Here is an 18,412-nt window from a genome sequence, read left to right on the forward strand (position 1 = left end):
TTAATTTACAATATATCCCAAAATATGTTTTTCTTGATGTTGCTTGAATTTGGGGAATTGTCATCTGTGAGGGTGATACATAGAAATGTAAGACATGGAAGGTAAGGTATAAACTTGGTTTACACAGCATGCTTAAACATAGTTTATTGAATAAATCATATGGGGTAGCTTTGCAGTGTTTTAGCTCACTGAATAAACTAGGCCACAGATTCTTTTTATCATGAGTATCACACCATCTTTTCAGACTGTGACATCTGTTCAAAACTCATATTTGCTGTAATGAGAAAGAACAACTGGGTCAGGCTGAGGCAGGAATTAACATATACTAAATTAAAACCAAACAAACTACCTTGTGGATCAATGTAATGTGTCAATTTAATTGTAGTTTGTAAACTATAGTTTATAACTTCATATGATACGTGAACAAAGTCTGCTTGTAGGCCACGCGGTTTGCAATCTCAGAAAGGGTTAATGTTTTAAAGCCACAGAATATTTTACCTACTAGAGTTTTCTTGGAAGGCTTTTCTGCATGAATATAATATCCAAAATACTTTTAACCATTAAGAAAATTAAAAATAATTGTTTATGTGTGGTACTTCTTTAATGACCACTCATTCAGCAACTATTCAAAATGGTGCTGAACAAATGGTAGCTATGACTAGTCCTTATACTTAACATTGGCTATGGTTTTCCTGTGGTCACATGATCACAATCCAGGCATTTGGTGCCAAGCTTGTAATTATGTTACAGCATCCCACAGTCACATGATCAATTTGTATTCCCCAATGGGGGCCAACTTACTTTCTTGTAATCCTTCCCACTCCAATCTCTTCACTCCACAAGGAAGGGGAAAAAGAAAAACAGGTTAGACTCAGGACAATGTGTATTGACTATAATGGTTATAACCTGACTGAAGGACACTGCAAAAGTTTTAAATGCAGGCATTTGTCATAAAGTTAGTTTTGGCAACATTATAACTTTGAATGGTTGCTGAAAGAGCAGTTGCTAAGAGAGAACTACTGTGTGTGCGTGCGTGTGTGTGTATACATACATACATACATACATACCGAGAGAGAGAGAGAGAGAGAGAGAGAGAGAGAGAGAGAGAGAGAGAGAGAGAGAGAGAGAGATGCTCTTCAGCCATCAGAACTGCATAAGTTCTAGTGTATTTGCATAAATACTTAAATATAGTTGTAAATGGATTACATGTCTTCAGTGGATATTTTCATCTGAATCCTGAATAATAAAATGCAGGCATTATTCCTGCTGTAATAAACTTACTGTGTTATATCGCTTTTGCTGATCATAGCATAAACCTTATTCTAAGATTTGCCCTACCTGGACCAGCTTTTGAATGCAAGTGCTCTTTTATGATTGATATTCCTCTAATATATGCTCTACAGATCTCAATTCCCACAAATACTGTATCTGAATAATTTTTACAAATTCTCCACCCACTGTATCCACTTAAGAGTTGAAAATCACCGAACATGTCTGTGCATCTTTCCCCTTCATTTTGTAATTGTTTGTCTCAAGAGTAATAAAGTAATATGTGTGGGCATAAACAATCTAAAAGGGCTGTCTGTGTGCTTTAAAAATTTGAAAAATATGTTAAGAGTAAGAGAAATGATAATATTATGTAAAGCAAACAAACCTTGAAATTCCAAATAAACCAGGCAAATGGTTGACATATAAACTAAAAAAATGATATTGAAATCTCAATAGGAAGATAGAGTATTAATGGATAATGGCTATGCAAAAAGGATTTCATCAGTATTACCCTAATTTGTATAAAGGACATGACATTTATGTAGAAAAAATGAATGAATATCTAAAAAAGGATTACAAACAGAGACAAATTCTGAATGGACCTATAACTATAAGGGAAATCTCTGAAGCTATAAAAGAAAGATTAAACCAGGAAAAGTGCCTGGACCAGATGGATTATCGTGTCTTTATTATAAATGTTTTGAGCATCAACTTTTACAACTTCTACAAAAGATGATGAATTCTATCCTATAGGGTGGAAAGATGTCAGGATTTGGGAAGAAGCTTTAGTACCTAAAGTCTTTAACAAAAGCTATGGGCCAATATTGGTATTGATTAAGTTTTTCACAACATTTCTACTTGGTAGATTGAAGAATGTATTCTCCAGGGCCATTGTGGGTTTTTAACAAAAAAGAAGAGCAAAGAACAACATTAGAACTGTGCCAAATATTTTACGATGTTTTTTGCCTTTGTGGAGCCAGGGTGAGTGTGACCTGCCCATGATGCATCCAGCTCGCAGGCCGCCAGTTTGACACCTCTGATCTAAAAAAATATTCTTTAGTCTCAAAGGTTTGCTGTTGTTTCAGTAATAAAACAAATAGGAGGAATGGATAAAAAAATATCAACTGAATAGTCAAACAACCATGCTATTTTATTAGATTACAGTATTGGTTCCAATTCCTTTTTGAGTAATTTTATGGGTTGCACCAATCCTTTTTATTCACAATCGTATACAATAATAAATAATATTAATTCTGTTTTCTTTCATTTTAGGTACAGTATACTCTGCAGTATAAAGGCATTATGTACTCAGAGTGGAGGTCTCTACATCTTGTAATTCAAAATGATAAAGGTCACACCAGCGTACTTCACAGTTATCCTGAAAATGTGGGAAGGGAGGTGGCAAATGCTGTTGTCCGTCCTCTTGGCCAAATCTTGAATTTGTCTGGAAATGAAAGCTTACTAAAAACTGACAAAGAAGTAAGTATCCATCTGCCCAAGTTTTAATTCCACTTTCTGTGTATATCAATAAGGTTGTTTCTCTAATTTAAAAATAACAGTGCTGAGAAACAGACATTGTTATGCATTCTGACAGAATGAACACTGTGCCCTAGAATCGGACAAGGAAACCTTTACCTTTTTTTAGTGTGGCTTGTACACTATAGTATATGGCTTTAGATATGAACCAGACCAGTAAGCTTCTTCATTAAAGCATAGTTAGAATTAAATATGGCTTGGCAAATATGTAAATTTAACCAGTTGCACTCGTGGGAGCAAAAATGGTGAAAGTCAGGGATGGCGGCAGATAGGCATGTGGGCAGAGCTGAAGAATCCCTGCAGTCATACGTGATGGTGGACTGCTAGGTGGACCAATTTTTATTATGAGGGGCATTGCAACAGCCGTACATTCAGGGACTTGGGAGTAAGAATTATTTGTTCAGCACTGTTGTAACTTCAGATGACCGCTGAACAAATGTTCATAATTTGAGGACTGCCTGTAATATGTTATTGGGCACAGATCCCGTCAAGCTAATAGAACAAGAGATTTAGTTACAAATCTACATCAGATTATGGACAATATCTATTTCACTGTGGAATACATTTCCATTTCTTGGCTCAGTGAGCCAGTGTTGTCCAAAGATATTTTTCGTGGTCATGTGGCCAGCGTAGCTATATGCTAAAGGCACACAGAACACTGTTATCTTCCTACTGAAATGGTACCCATTAATCTACTTGCATTTGCATGCTTTCAAACTGCTAAGTGGGCAAACCACACTGGTGAGGTTCAAACAATTTTAGTGAATTCTGACTATAGTTTGCCATTAGAACATGATTACTGTGTTCATATTGGTACTCTGTGCTCAAATCATATACCTCACATGTCATGCAGCAATTGATATGATTATTGATAATTTCAGCTTAAATTATAGTTAATTATCAGTGAGATGGAATTTGTCCAGTTTTGGAGAATTCCCCTCCTTTTTTCCATTCCCCTTTCCTCTATTCAAAAGCCATATGTCTAAAGGAATTACATTGTGAAATTGATGGGTATACTTACACACTACTCACCTAAAGAGCCCATTCAGACATGGGGGACATATATAGGGTCCCCCTAGCCAGTTTCCTCAGACTGAGGAAGCTACTTCGATAAATAGCAAAATGTTTCAAATCAACAAAAAGAGTCCAATTTCCATGACTGAACTTCCAGACAACTGTACCGGGACGACTGAGAATCTTTATCAACATCTTGTGTTGTTGTGTCTGTAAAGTTCAGTTTTTGTTTCATCAGTCCAGAGCACTTTCTTCCAAAAAAAAAAAGAGGTTCATCAAAGTTTTTTTTTTGTATACGTGAAACAATTGATTTTTGTAATGAGTTCAGAAAATAATTTTCTCTGACAACTCTCCCATGCATATTTGTGTAAACAATTTTGTATGAGGATTTGTGGAAAACTGCACAAAACTATACAGGAGATCTTTTGCAGAGTTCTGTGGGTTCTGTTTCGCAACTCTGTCCCATTTTTGAACTGTCCTAGTAGATATTTTTCTTGGTCTTCCAGAACTTCCCTTCAACTATTCCATGTAATTCTGTTTCATTTACAATGTTTCTGGCACCTGAAATTAACCAGATGGAAATATTTAGAGATATTTTTATAGTCTCACACTCCTTTAAAACAGTGAATTATCGTCTTTCAAATATTCAGACAGCTGCCTAGAAAAGCTTGTGATTGTTGAAAACAGAGCAACAATCTCAAGAGTTAAAGTAACAATAGTTTTTTATTCACCTGATTAATTGTAGACCTAGTGAATCAATCACCTTTTGGTCTCTATTAATAACTTTACAGTAAAATAGAAGTAAAAGAACAAAAAAGTACTAAATCAACTAGAAGCCTTTTCAAAGTTCTGCACATCACATATCGCCACTATTTTGAATCTGTAAATACATGGATGTAAATAATAAGTATACATTTAAATCTGCAAAACCATGTCATGTTTAACTTTGTACCATGTACAGGCATATTAAGTTCTATTCACTGAAACATACAAACAATATAGTTTGTAGTCCACTGCTATACATAATATTTCTAGACCCAAGTATTTTGAATATAGCTGAAAAAGAACTGGATTTTGTTTTTCAAACTTGATTACCTATATTTTTGCTACTGCTGGTATTAATACTGCTGTATTTTTATTTCCTTAGGTAAAATGGACAATGGAGGTGGTTTGCTATGGGCTGACTCTCCCTTTGGATGGTGAGACAGTGAAATACTGTGTTGATGTATATACAGATTGGATTATGGCTCTGGTTATACCGAAAGATACAATTCCTCCACCTGTTATTAAAGAACCAAATCTTTATGTTCAGAGCATTCTCAAACATCTACAGAACCTCTTTGTACCTAGGTAAGTAATGTAGACCACATAATTTTATGCCTCTATAATTATTAATCAATACAATATAATAGTCCATACAATCATCCATCAAAACTATAGCTAATCCCTGTTTTAGATTACTCATTAATTATAGAAAAATCTTGGTAACGTCTGTTTTAGAAAAGTGTTTTAATTAGTATTTATGTTTTTGAGTCAGTAAAAAAATTATTCTTTAACATTTGTTTGCAAATTTTTAACTATCTTAAACTCTGCAACAAATTGCCAGCAGTTGAAGTAAAATATTTAAGGTAAAAATATAATGCCCTATGTGTTTCAAACTCTTCTTCCATAAACAGGATCTCAGAAAATGGTATATTTTTAGAAGAACTAACAGGTATTTTGAATTCAACTAGGTGGCTTAGAGATTTCAAATTACTCCATTGACTGCTGACTTTAGATGCTTTGAAAACCTCTTTTATAACTAACCTCTCTTAATCCTGCTGGCAGGCCCTTGACAGTATATTACAACTAGGGAACAAGAGTCATATGGAGTTTTATTAATCAGGTTTAATGTCAAGAAATAAGATATTAGAATAGAGAATTTTGGAAATGCAAGATTAGAAATCAGTTCAACAGAACTCCCACTCTCATTTAAGAAATAATTTGTTAAGTGAATCTGTTTTTCCTCAAATACAAATCTGAAGTTTTATGTACCCTTTCCCCAGTATTATAATATCAATTTGCTGTTGAAATACTCCCTCTTGTTTCCCAACTTCAGTCTTTGCAGATACTTTTTGCAGTTTGTGTTGTTAAGGTGTGTTTTCTTCCTTATAGGCAGGATCAAGGTTCCAGTCAGATTAAATTGTGTTTGCAAGTTTTGAAAGCTGTCCAGAAATTGGCTCATGAATCAACCATTATGGCTAGAGAAACATGGGAAGTTTTATTATTGTTTCTCCTGCAGATTAATGATACTCTACTGGCACCTCCAACAGTACAAGGTTTCTTATTTATTACTTCCAAATATTTTTTTAGCTAGAGATTATATAATTAAGAACATTATCCTGTTTTTTCTTACTGTTTTAATATTTTAAAGCATCATTATCCTAAAATGATGTTGAAATGTTAGACTTGTCTAATATTCAGAAAACAAAGTATTTTTTGATGAATTAATATTTATCACTAATTCGTTGATATCAATATAATGTTTTGAAGGATTTGGGATGTTATGTGTGAGTCTCAGATCAAAATCTAATCTACATTGCAATAGACCCAAAGATTTCTCATATCCACAATCCTGGAAATAAAACACTGTTTCTTCTATGTGTTAATTCCAAGAACTTGTCCTAACCTTAGTGGAGACAAATAATAACTTTCCAATAAGGCCCATGAATTTATTTCATGTACACTGGAGTATTTTTTTATTGTGCATATTTATGGCTGATAAAATATTAGCCCAGTTATATTTTTGCAAGTCCGATAAATTAAAACAGTCATCCACAAATGTTAATCTCAATTTAGCTAATGAGATTCACGGATATCTGTTTTGTGAATAACTTGTTGTTTTTACAAATATATATATCTGGAATTAACATTGGGATACCTCTCAAGACATTATTCAGAAGAGGGAATGTATTCATTTTAATAGTATTAATTATATCCTACAAATTTAATAACATTTTAATATATCCATTAACATCCAAATCAATCTATACTAAAAATTTCAGTATTTTTATTTCCATATTAGAAGTATTGTTGGAAATAACATATTCAAGTATTTAATATATACATGAAGTTTGCATATAGTTCTAAATAAAGCTGACTATTCTAGTATATGATCATAAGACTATGTCATAGGGCAGTATACAATGCGAATAATTAGTACCTAGATGGATCACAATTATCTCTTAAATTAAAAATAGTAGAGGATTCCTTCCAAGAAAGATTTTTAAAATAGCTTTTGCTTTGTTAGGTGGTATTGCTGAAAATCTGGCTGAAAAACTGATTGGTGTATTGTTTGAAGTCTGGTTGCTAGCCTGTTCTCGATGTTTTCCTACACCACCTTATTGGAAAACTGCCAAAGAGATGGTAGCAAATTGGAGGCACCATTCTGCAGTGGTAGAGCAGTGGAGTAAAGTCATCTGTGCACTTACTGCTAGGTAGGCTACCTCTTTTTTCATTATTCAGTTTGACATTACTAAATGATGCAGTTGATATTAATATTTCACGAGATTCCCTTGGACATTGCTCTTTCTATTCAAATGGACTTTTACCACATCTGAATTATTTATTAATTATTACACATTTACTATGTGTAAACTTTTAAATTTGTTCTTAAATTTAATTTCTCTGAGTAAACTGGGTTCTGGGTGGTCACAAAGCAGAATGCAGATCAGAACTCCCATTATTTGTTATTTTGTATATATTTTTTTTGAAATAGAAAATTGGCCTGTCATGAAGAGTCATGCAAAATAATTATGTAATACAGCATTTTTATTGTTATTATTCTAAAAAGAAACCTATTGCTAGGATTCTGAATGGGTGCTAGGCATATTCTTCTGCCTTTGTCAACTATTATACCACAAAAACTTTGCAAAAAATACATGGATAGATCTTAAAGACTTTTTATGTGTATGAAGAGGCTGTATATGTTATTTTTGTAAGCTCTTCTTTGTTTTTCATAATCACTGCAATATTAAGAATAACTGCACTGTATGAGTATTACCATTTGAGCAAGGATGTTTCATGTCACTATATAACCAGTTAATTCTTTGTTTAAATTTCCTTTTTATTGGAGTACAAATCAACTGTTAACTGTAATTTTGCTTGGTCTAAAAGAAGTACTTCATGAAATGTTTAAGTGTTAAAACATAATTAGGTTGATTAGAATTTGGATGTTTACATGATATTTATAAGGATTTTGTTCAGCAAATGCCTCCATTGAAATATGGATACTAATATATGTACTGAAATCAGTCAGAACTCTAAAACCATTAAATTTTTTGTTCCTAGATTGTTGCGTTTTACATATGGACCTTCATTTCCACCTTTTAAAATTCCTGATGAAGATGCAAACTTGATACCTCCTGAAATGGATAACGAATGTGTTGCCCAAACTTGGTTTCGCTTTTTACATATGCTGAGGTATTGTACAGAAGAGAAATCATGTCATGTTACTAGCGAGTTTACTTGGATCTGTTATGTATGAGTCTTTTTGAGTCAAAGTTTATTGAAATATGTTGGCCTTGTTGTGAAGTAGCTTTGTAATAGTTTAAAATCCAGATATTCAAACCTAGTAATTAAATAAAATAAAAACCCAATCCTGTTTATTTACTGAATGGATATATTTCATTCAGGAAATAAATTAACCTGTGGAAACATCTGACTTAATCTGAGCATTTGGTATTTTGGAGATGTCCTCAGAACAGCTTTTGTACAGTTCTGACTCAAAACACTTTTTCTAGCTACTTTAGAAAAAAGTTTTTCTGAAATTCTTCATACCTTTTCAGTGTTTTGCTAATTGTATTCCTTTCACATAGCTGAGGAATTCTGGGAATTAAGGTCTACACATCTTCAAGCAGTCGAGGCTGAGAAATACTGCCCTACATATTAAATTAATAATCCTCCACTTCCTCTATGATTTTAATGCATTCACACCAAACATTCATATAGCTGTACCATTTTCTTATAACACTGTTGCATTTGCGTCAGCAAACAAAGGTTATGTGCCCCTAGATGACCATAATTAATATTCTTTTAAACCTAAATCCTCAAACACCTTGTCATCTTTATTAGCTAAGTATTGGATGAGTTGTTTATTACTTCTTGGTCTATTAAGTTTTAAACATTTCATCTTCACAACATATTTAAACAGAAACCAGTTCTTCATGCAACACTTTATAGACGACAAGCTTTGTGATACATTTGTCCACTGGTATTAGAAACTTAAGGAATGATGTATGTTTCCAGACTTTCAGGAATGATGGAATCTTTTAATTTCTTTAAAATAATTTTTTTTAAAGAATAAAAATACTAGGGTATTCTAGGGTTTTTTCTTCATCAGGTTAGTTTATTCTGATTAAATAATATTCTTTTTCTTTGTAGCAATCCTGTGGATTTGAGTAATCCAGCGATAATAAGTTCTACCCCCAAATTTCAGGAACAGTTCCTAAATGTGAGTGGAATGGCTCAGGAATTGAATCAGTATCCCTGCCTTAAACATCTGCCTCAAATATTCTTTCGTGCTATGCGTGGGATTAGTTGCTTAGTGGATGCATTTCTAGGTAAAGTATTTTAACTGATAAGATGTTGCTTTCCTCTTTTTGTGCTATAGTTAACATTCGTTAACATTTTATATTCATTTATTTAACACTACAGTTGTGTGCTGCAGGACTATAATTGCATATGTGTCGATGATATTATTTGCACATTTGAAATATATTTTATTTCAAATAATTGGGAATTGTTAGTTTTCTTATGAGCTTCATCTTCCACCTCTGATTCCGATATACCTCTCCTACGTACATTTTCTAAAGACAAAATTTAAGGTAGACAAACTATTTCTAAAATATAAAGTTAGAAGGTATATTGCAAATCCTTGGGTGATCATATTGTCTTTCAGGAAACCAGTCAAGTCTTTTTCTGTTCAGATTTTTTAGTCTTGCTAATTGGTACTGAAAAATAGATTATTAACATATTTAGCAAAATGCTTGAAATATTTCTTGGTTTCTACTTGAATAATTTCAAGAATTTTTAGGATTTTGGTTTTGCTGTTAGCTAAAACAATTGTCTGTTTTTGTATGAAACCATAACTTTCAGTAAAAATTGAATACAATATGTCATTTTTCTCAGGAACTGCTTTTTGGAAATGTTTCCGTTATGGCACATAATGTATCAGAAATATACTCTCTCTCTTCTTTAGGAGTTGCTGCATTTACAACCAGTGTGTGCGAAAGATTACCCAGATATGGTATTAAAACTTGTTGCACTCGGTTGGGTGACAAGAATTTCAGCCGATGGGTGGTGATTTAACAGTGGTTGGGGTTTGAATCAAATTTTGGAAAGCTGCAGTATTCTGTCATGATGGTTTCTTAGTATAAATTGATATATTGACATTGTAATAAAATACTTAAAATATAGTATTGTGCTTAATTTTTAAAGTTGTTATATAGATTTCCTTTTTGCTATAAAATTGGGCTTCTCTTCACTGCTGTGGATTGTGTATTTCCAGAAATTGTGTCTGTGTGTATACACAGACACACACACAGAGAGACATACACACAACTACCATTCCTTAAGATCTTTCAGTCATGTTATTAAGTTTCTCTCTCACTCTGCAACAAAATTAATGTGATGTCCCAAAATTGTATAATTTTAACCATTTTATAAATGCAAAAGTTAAATGGAATCTTAATTAGTTCTTGTTGTTTATGACATTGGTCTGCCCCTGCTATTAAAACCCAGCTGGAATGTTAACAATTCCACAGATTTAGTTCTTTGTATAATTTTTCTATAGTCCTAATTTATTCTAATAACATTAACATACATGCTGGAATATATTAAGACATGTTTAAAATTTCTAATTATTGAGAAATAGGGAAAATATCTCATATAAATTATTTTTTTTGAAAAATTCATGAAGGGATTGCTTGAATAAAGGGGAAGGATTCTTTCTACTGGGCATTAAACAGAATGCTTTAATAATTTCAAAAGTGCAGTGTATGTTGCCAAACTTGAGATTGGTGGCAGAAATGAATATTAAAATAGCAACTGAAGTTCCAAACAGATAAATATAGAATGATTCATATTAGGCAAAATCCCTAACTTCAGATATTTGCTGATAGCCATTGAGATAATGGGAACTGAATGTGAAAGTCTTAAGGTTATGATATGAATTCAATGTGTGTCTGCTATAAAAAACCAGAGAATGCAGCTCACATGTTAGGATAACTATAACGTTTACTACTAGTAAAGTACTTTGAAGTAGTTTAAAGCTGCTGCTAGCTTTGTATGATGTATATCTCTAGTGTTTGCACTATGATACTGTGTAACAAAAAATATAGAAAAGATGGTTTGCCTAATCACAGTTTTCTTGAGAAAAAGATATCTGTAGCTTCAAAAACAGGTGTAATGGAGGTATATTAAGTTATTCTTGGAGATGAAAATATTGTGATAATACCAGCATATGAAATCATCTATTGCAATAATTTTCAGCTGTTGATGCATAGGACTAGTGAGGTTAAGTATAGAGTGAAAACTTAGAAATTACCCAAAATTATAAATATTATAACAGAATAACTTCAAATATATTTTTAAGAAGTGGTTTTCCATCATGATGGGATCTGCACTCTTTGATAAAATTATTGATGGCTTATAAATTATAAAAATCTGCGAAGTACTCATTGAATGAAAAAGAAGAATGGGAATTTCAGGACAAATAAAATTAGATTACTTTGCAATGAGCTCTGGAATTTGCTGCTACAGAATTTGCTAATGCCAAATATAACAATCTTAGTTATATTTAAAAGAAGATAAATACACAGAGACTAAGGCATTCAAATAATTGGTTATGATGGCTACGTATCATAACTGCAATGTTAGATGTTGAATAGATAAATATTCAGTATTATTGAATAGGAGATGATAGGGAGTACAAGCAGGATGATGATATTGTTGTACTCATGTCTAATTTATGGGTTTTCTGTTGGCATCTGCTTGGCTGCTGTGCATATAGATTCCTAGTCTAGCTAACCCAGCAAGTCTGTTATGCCTATTAGTGGAAAAAAACATGATGTGTACTAATAGGTTAACCCAGGGGTAGTCAACCTTGGCTCTTTTATGACTCGTGGACTTCAACTCCCAGAATTCCTGAGCCAGCTGTTGAAGTCCACGAGTCATAAAAGAGCCAAGGTTGACTACCCCTGGGTTAACATAACACAGTTTGAAAATAAGCAGATCAACTATAGTCATTCCATTTTAGTATTTATCTTTTAATGAATTACTTCACTGCCACATCTTTCAATAAATTAAAATAGACTACGAAAGAATATAATTAAATTATGTGGACTTTTTTTGCAGAATGCTATTTTATTTAAAATTTATTGCAGCGTGAGAGAGCTACACTTAATCATGAGTCAAATGCAGAATTTGCATTAAAATCAATCTTAGAATTATTTGTTCATTTGAAACTCATAAAAAGCTGTTTAATAACAGAATACTGCTTCTTTCTCTTTGTTAAACTACGACAAACAGATCTGTTTCAATTGTGCTGATTGTGGTACCAAGGCATGTGGAAGAGAGCTGTCAATCACTCACTTGCAAATTGTTTATCCTTTTATCTGTGGATTAAAGTCTTCCCTTAGTATTTTTAATTGTAAATAAAGAATTCTGTCCTGCATTTGAGATTTGAAAATGACACCAAAATAGTAAGCTCCAGAAATGCAGTAGTCACAATCACATTGATACAGAAAAAATATATTATACTCTTGGTTTCCCTGGGCTGCCACAACGAACTTACAGAGGTGCTATGATATTGTGAACTACCAGATCAAAAAAGTTCACAGTTTTGGCTTAGGTTCAACATGAAAAAATTACAGAGCTATTTAGGGTGTCATGAACTGACAAAGCTTGGGAACATCTGTACTATACCCTAGATCAGGGGTAGGCAACCTCGGCTCTTTTATGACTCATGGACTTCAACTCCCAGAATTCCTGAGCCAGCATAGCTGGCTCAGGAATTCTGGGAGTTGAAGTCCATGAGTCATAAAAGAGCCGAGGTTGCCTACCCCTGCCCTAGATCTAGAGCATGGGTCCCCAACCCCCAGTCCATGGACTAGTACAGGGCCATGGCATGCCAGCAACCGGTCTGCACGAACAAGCAAAGCCCCATCCGTGAGATGCAGGCAGCACACAAAACCATGCACCCTCCAGTCTGTGGAAAAATCTCTCCACGGATCTGGTCCCTGGTGCCCAAAAGGTTGGGGACCTCTAATCTAGAGAACCATGGAGTTTAGTTTTGTTGGAAGCAGCTGTTCTATACTTATAGATTAGACTTCCATGTAATTTGACTGCTCATATATCACTTTGAGGCAACCATATTCCTCAGCCATCAAGAGAAGTTTTATCAAAGGTTTAGAAAGTTATTGAGGGCCTCTTTTTTTCTTCATTTTTTAAATCCTCCAACGCCATAGCCAAAACAGAAAAAAACAAGGACATAATTTTATGAGAAAAGCTGAGGAGCTTTCCTATTCTTACTCCTTAAAAGCTAATACAATCCTGGGTTGTATAAACAGAGGCATAGAATCAAGATCACGTGAAGTATTAGTATCATTTTATAAAGCCCTAGTAAGACCACACCTCGAATACTGCAGCCAATTTTGGTCACCATATCACAAAAAAGATGTTGAGAGTTTGGAAAAAATTCATAGAAGAGCAACTAAGATGATCAAAGGTCTGGAGACAAAAACATAGAAAGAACGGCTGTGGAACTTGAGTTTGGCTAGTCTAAAGAAAAGAAGAAATAGGGGAGACATGATAGCAATATTCCAGTGTCTGAGGGGCTGCCACAAGGCAGAGGGGGTCAGGTTGTTCACCAGAGCACCAGAGGGAAGGATGAGAAACTGGTTGGAAACTGATCAAAGAGAAAAGCAATCTGGAATTAAGGAGAAACTTCTTGACAGTGAGGACAATCAACCAGTGGAACAGCTTACCCCCAGAAATCGTAGGCGCTCCATCACTGGAAATTTTTAAGAAGAGACTGGACAATTACCTGTCTGAGATGATATAGGTTCTCCTGCTTGAGCAGGGGGCTGGGCTAGAAGACCTCCAAGGTCCCTTCCAGCTCTATTCTATTCTAAGTTGTGGCAAGATTGATTTCTGAAGATTATGAACATAAAATGAGATTCCCTTAAAATAGTTTGGCAAATGTTCATGAGCAATTTATATTTTGATGCAGGAGAACTTTGCTACAAAACAAACAACATATTGTTTCTAAAATGGGAAGAATGAAACTTTGGCTCCAATGTTAATAATTTTTAATATTTGCTACAATAAAGTTGAATTCTGTGGTATTTTAAAAATAAATTTAAACATTGCATTTTCAAGCCTTAAGTTACATTGATATTTTGTAAGCTGTATATTTAGAGTGGGCAAGTGGGGCAAATGGCTGCCTGCAGCTCCTGGCATACCATTTGTGCTCCCCAGGATATCTTGAAATCCAACTGCCAAAGTTCCGCAACAAGATGATTTTCGAAGGGCTATTTTTTAATTAATTAACTAACTAATTAATTTTGTAGTGTAAGGGCAGTGTTGTGGAGGAGGAATGAGACAGTAATATCTGCATGAGATAAAATGCTTTTATTCTGATTCCTAAACCCATCCCTTAACAGAAAGGTGTATTCCCACAAGTAGGAAAACAACCTGAAATTTTGACCCTTCTTTTCAGTAGTGTCATTGGAAGCTACATTTGGGCTTCAGCTGCCAACTCCGGCTGAAACCTTTCTTAGAGAAGTTCTATTTCCCAGTAATTGTGTGCTTGTGGCACACTAGTATAAATATGCGGGTATGTGTACATCTGTTCATATACCTCCACAAAGCCACAATCCCAAATGTACACAGAGTAAGACAAAAATATCTTATAGTTGTATTAATAGCTACAATTGAAATTTATTTTTTTGTGAAATAGGGAGCTCTGTTATGTTAATTATTTCTTATAGAAATAACAAAACAAGCAGGGAAATGGAATACAACAAAGGGGTAACTGCATGTAAAAGAGAAGGAAGAATAAGAGCAGGATAGGGGAAAAAAACCCAATAGAAAGCTACTCACTATTTCTTCAATAATGACTAATTGTTAGTGGTGGCCTGACAACTCATCACTGATCTCTTGTACATGTCTTTATTTTTAACAACTTCTAGGGCTGTCCAAAGTATTCAAAAGGGTCAAAACACTCACTGAAGCATTTAAACCAACCATAGTCTCAACTCTGCTGGTAGTTCCAGTGGAAATGCTACCTGTTCAAGATACTGAGAAAACCCTTTGAAGCAACTGGTGCTCCTTTTCAGCCTATCAGAACACATCATTGATTTAATGCATCAAAAAGGGTGTTTGGTTGGCCTATAATGAAGTGCCCCTTACAAATGCTTCTAAACTAGTACAGCTTTTGTAAGATTGATTCTCTCAAGTTACAGTTAATTATTTGAGGGGGGGGAAATGCCTCTTAATATCATAATATAAACATAAGTGAAATGTTTGCAAAAGCATGCTACACATTTTTCAAAAGTAGAGCATCATATCACTGCAAACGCTTATGTAGATTTGTTTCATTGAGCCTCTTGTCATGTAGGGATTTTCCCCCACAAATGCCTAATCAGTTCACCCCCCACTGATTTTCTCTAGCTTATCACTCTGAAGAATGTTCAACTAGATATAAGAAAGCTGTGCATTTAACTTTATTACTTTATTACTTATGTTAGAGATAAATCGTTCTCTTAAAATTTTAAAGATGACTATTAACCAATTTGGTAAAAAATAACTTTCTTTTTTTCTTCTATTTCTGTTTTCATGGTATACATTCAACTCTGGTTATGTTTTAAAAAGCAATAATATATATAAAACTTTCACGTCTTTCTAGTCTTAGTAAAAAAAACTAATTTCTAAAAAGTTACCATTGATTTTAGGAAGAACTTCAGGTTGAAATTGATGTTATATTTTTCAGGTATTTCAAGGCCCCGTGCTGATAGTGCTCCACCTACACCAGTAAATAGATTGAGCATGCCCCAAACTGCAGCTGTTAATACAACCCCACCTCATAATCGAAGACATCGTGCTGTAACTGTGAATAAGCCAACAATGAAAAACAGCACAGTAAGTCTTTACCCTTAGCAACAGCTATGTTGTGTTGATATTTCTTATAATGCAGATGATAATTGACATTAGAGTTCTAAACAAATGCTTTTCTTTTTCTTTCATTCAAATAGGCTAACACTGCTCATGCTTCCAAACACCAGCCATCTTCTACTTCTCCGCTGTCTAGCCCAAACCAGACTAGTTGTGAGCCTCGACCACTACCTGCTCCTCACAGGCCAAAAGTTAATAGTATCTTGAACCTCTTTGGATCATGGCTGTTTGATGCAGCCTTTGTTCATTGTAAGCTTCATAATGGAATAAACAGGGACAGCAGTATGACTGGTAAATATTTTCACCCTTTTTGTACACTTCATCCTCTTTGTTGCCATTAACAGGTTTGGCTAACCAAAATTAAAATATGAAAAATAATATTATTAACTTATGTCAGTGTGAAATATTATATTAATTTATTGTAAATAACATCTTGATTTTATTGGCAACTTAAGGGACTGTAACAGTTAAAAGTAAAATTTTGTAACTAGGTCACTTATTTTCACTGACACTAATAAAGATGTCTTCTGCAACATATTGGCTAAGAGAAAGTTTTGTAGCATTACTTCAAAACTAAATTTCCTAACTGAATGATTTCAAGCAGTTAATTAGAATGGGCTACAAGCACTATAATAGGATGTGTCTGCATTATTTCATTATTGCTTTGTTTTTCCCCCCAGAATTGCTATTTCAGTGATTAGTTAAATTCTTTAGCTTCAAGGGTTCTGTAAAGCTGTAGTTTTCAATCTTTAATCTTAATTTTTTTTTATCTGACTTTCTCATTTTTTAAATTTACATATAAAATTGGACATAAGAGAAATAATGTATAATAATGTTCCAGACAGTAATAGAATGAAGCTTTTGGCTCATAGTTTTTTCCTAGCTCAGTAAGAATACATCATATTGATACAACTCAGAATCACATTGCATAATATTTTGTAGTAGCTTATTATTCTGTATTCTGTGGAAAATATAGCCACTGACTCCATCCTCACTGTAAAATTCTTAAGTCTTTACTAGTAGTAGTAAATTTAATTAGTATTTATTGAACTTTAAACATAGCATTTATTGATATTTAAACATATAATACTAAGATGCTAAGAATTTGTAAATGAAAAAGGTTTGTTTTTTTTATATGTTTCATATTGCTGGTATTCTAGTACTTAGTCTAATTTGCATTGTGCAATACTTAGCTGACTTTGGCTGATCTAGAAAGCAAAACTGGTAAGTACTTGCATGGGAAAGCTATCTAAGAAGTCCAGGGCTATAGGCTAGACTGGGAGGTTGAAAAAAGTGTTTTAGAAAAAGGCAATAACAAATAATTTCTATATCAGGACAATAAAACTCCATGTATGTGTTAGTGTAAATCAATAGGAGCTTAGCTCAATTGGGAGGAAATTTTTCTGTATTCTGATATAGGCAACAGGAACAAGAATTTAAGGACCACTAAAAATTTTAAAATGTGCTATATAACATCTATACGTGAAGGGCTTGCTGCCCTGCAATATGCAAAATTTGAGAACTACCTATAGCTATTAATTTGTCCTATCAATAAGACAACCTCAGACATATTTTTATTTATCTAGATTTTTTTTTAGGAAATATATTGTCTTGAAGTAAATTGCCTCTCAAAAAGGGCAGCATTAATTCCTCCTGATACCTTTGTTTTGTGTCTGCCCTCTCCCTCATGTCTTTTGGAGTATAGGTTTTATAATACTTGGCACACTGTCATTGGAACAACTATCTAGAACCCTTCATTTTTCAGGTTTAAGTGTTTGATCAGAATTCCATTCTCAATTCTCTCAAAATTATTGGGACTTTTCTCAAAATTTCCAATGGTTCAAGCACTCACTGATCACCCCAATTATTGTGCTCATATCTTGCCATCTTTCTTTCCTGTTCTAAGCTAAGATTTTCCTACTTGTCTTTTTGAACTATGTTGTTTCCATGTATGCCTTATTGATTCTCATATAATTTCACTTCTTATAGAGCAACCATAGAGATTCTGTAGCTGCCTTTCATTTCTGGATGCAATTGTATCATACAGAGTTTGAATGCAAATTTATTTCTTCATTTTTCTTTTAATACTTTTTTAAAGCTTGCATTCGGCACCTCATATTGCTGCTCTGTATCATTTTATCCCAAGGCCTTCATTATACTTATTTTAGTCTTCCCACCTGTAGTATCCTTCCTTCCTTCCTTCCTTCCTTCCTTCCTTCCTTCCTTCCTTCCTTCCTTCCTTTTCTTCCCTCCCTCCCTCCCTCCCTGCTAAAAACCAAGAGACCATTATTTCTATTCCTGCCTTAGCCACAAAATATACATATACATATGATTGTTTGTCTCGGGTAATAGCTCCTTGATTAGAGTATTGTTTAGTGCT

At 33.8% G+C, this 18,412-nt stretch overlaps 1 protein-coding gene across 1 annotated transcript in view; it reads left to right on the plus strand.

The window, feature by feature from the left end:
• The window catches only part of RALGAPB (Ral GTPase activating protein non-catalytic beta subunit), a 65,866-nt gene that overhangs the window by 13,954 nt on the left and 33,500 nt on the right, over positions 1-18,412 (plus strand). The window contains exons 2-9 of the mRNA XM_015813778.1: positions 2,542-2,748; positions 4,967-5,169; positions 5,974-6,137; positions 7,109-7,295; positions 8,149-8,280; positions 9,241-9,419; positions 15,851-15,999; positions 16,113-16,323. Coding sequence (XP_015669264.1) covers positions 2,542-2,748; positions 4,967-5,169; positions 5,974-6,137; positions 7,109-7,295; positions 8,149-8,280; positions 9,241-9,419; positions 15,851-15,999; positions 16,113-16,323 — 1,432 coding nt within the window. The remainder of the gene's footprint in view (positions 1-2,541; positions 2,749-4,966; positions 5,170-5,973; positions 6,138-7,108; positions 7,296-8,148; positions 8,281-9,240; positions 9,420-15,850; positions 16,000-16,112; positions 16,324-18,412) is intronic.

The sequence above is a fragment of the Protobothrops mucrosquamatus genome, unplaced genomic scaffold (assembly GCF_001527695.2).
Source record: "Protobothrops mucrosquamatus isolate PMUCROS unplaced genomic scaffold, P.Mucros_1.0 scaffold194, whole genome shotgun sequence".
Taxonomy (NCBI): Eukaryota; Metazoa; Chordata; class Lepidosauria; order Squamata; family Viperidae; genus Protobothrops; species Protobothrops mucrosquamatus.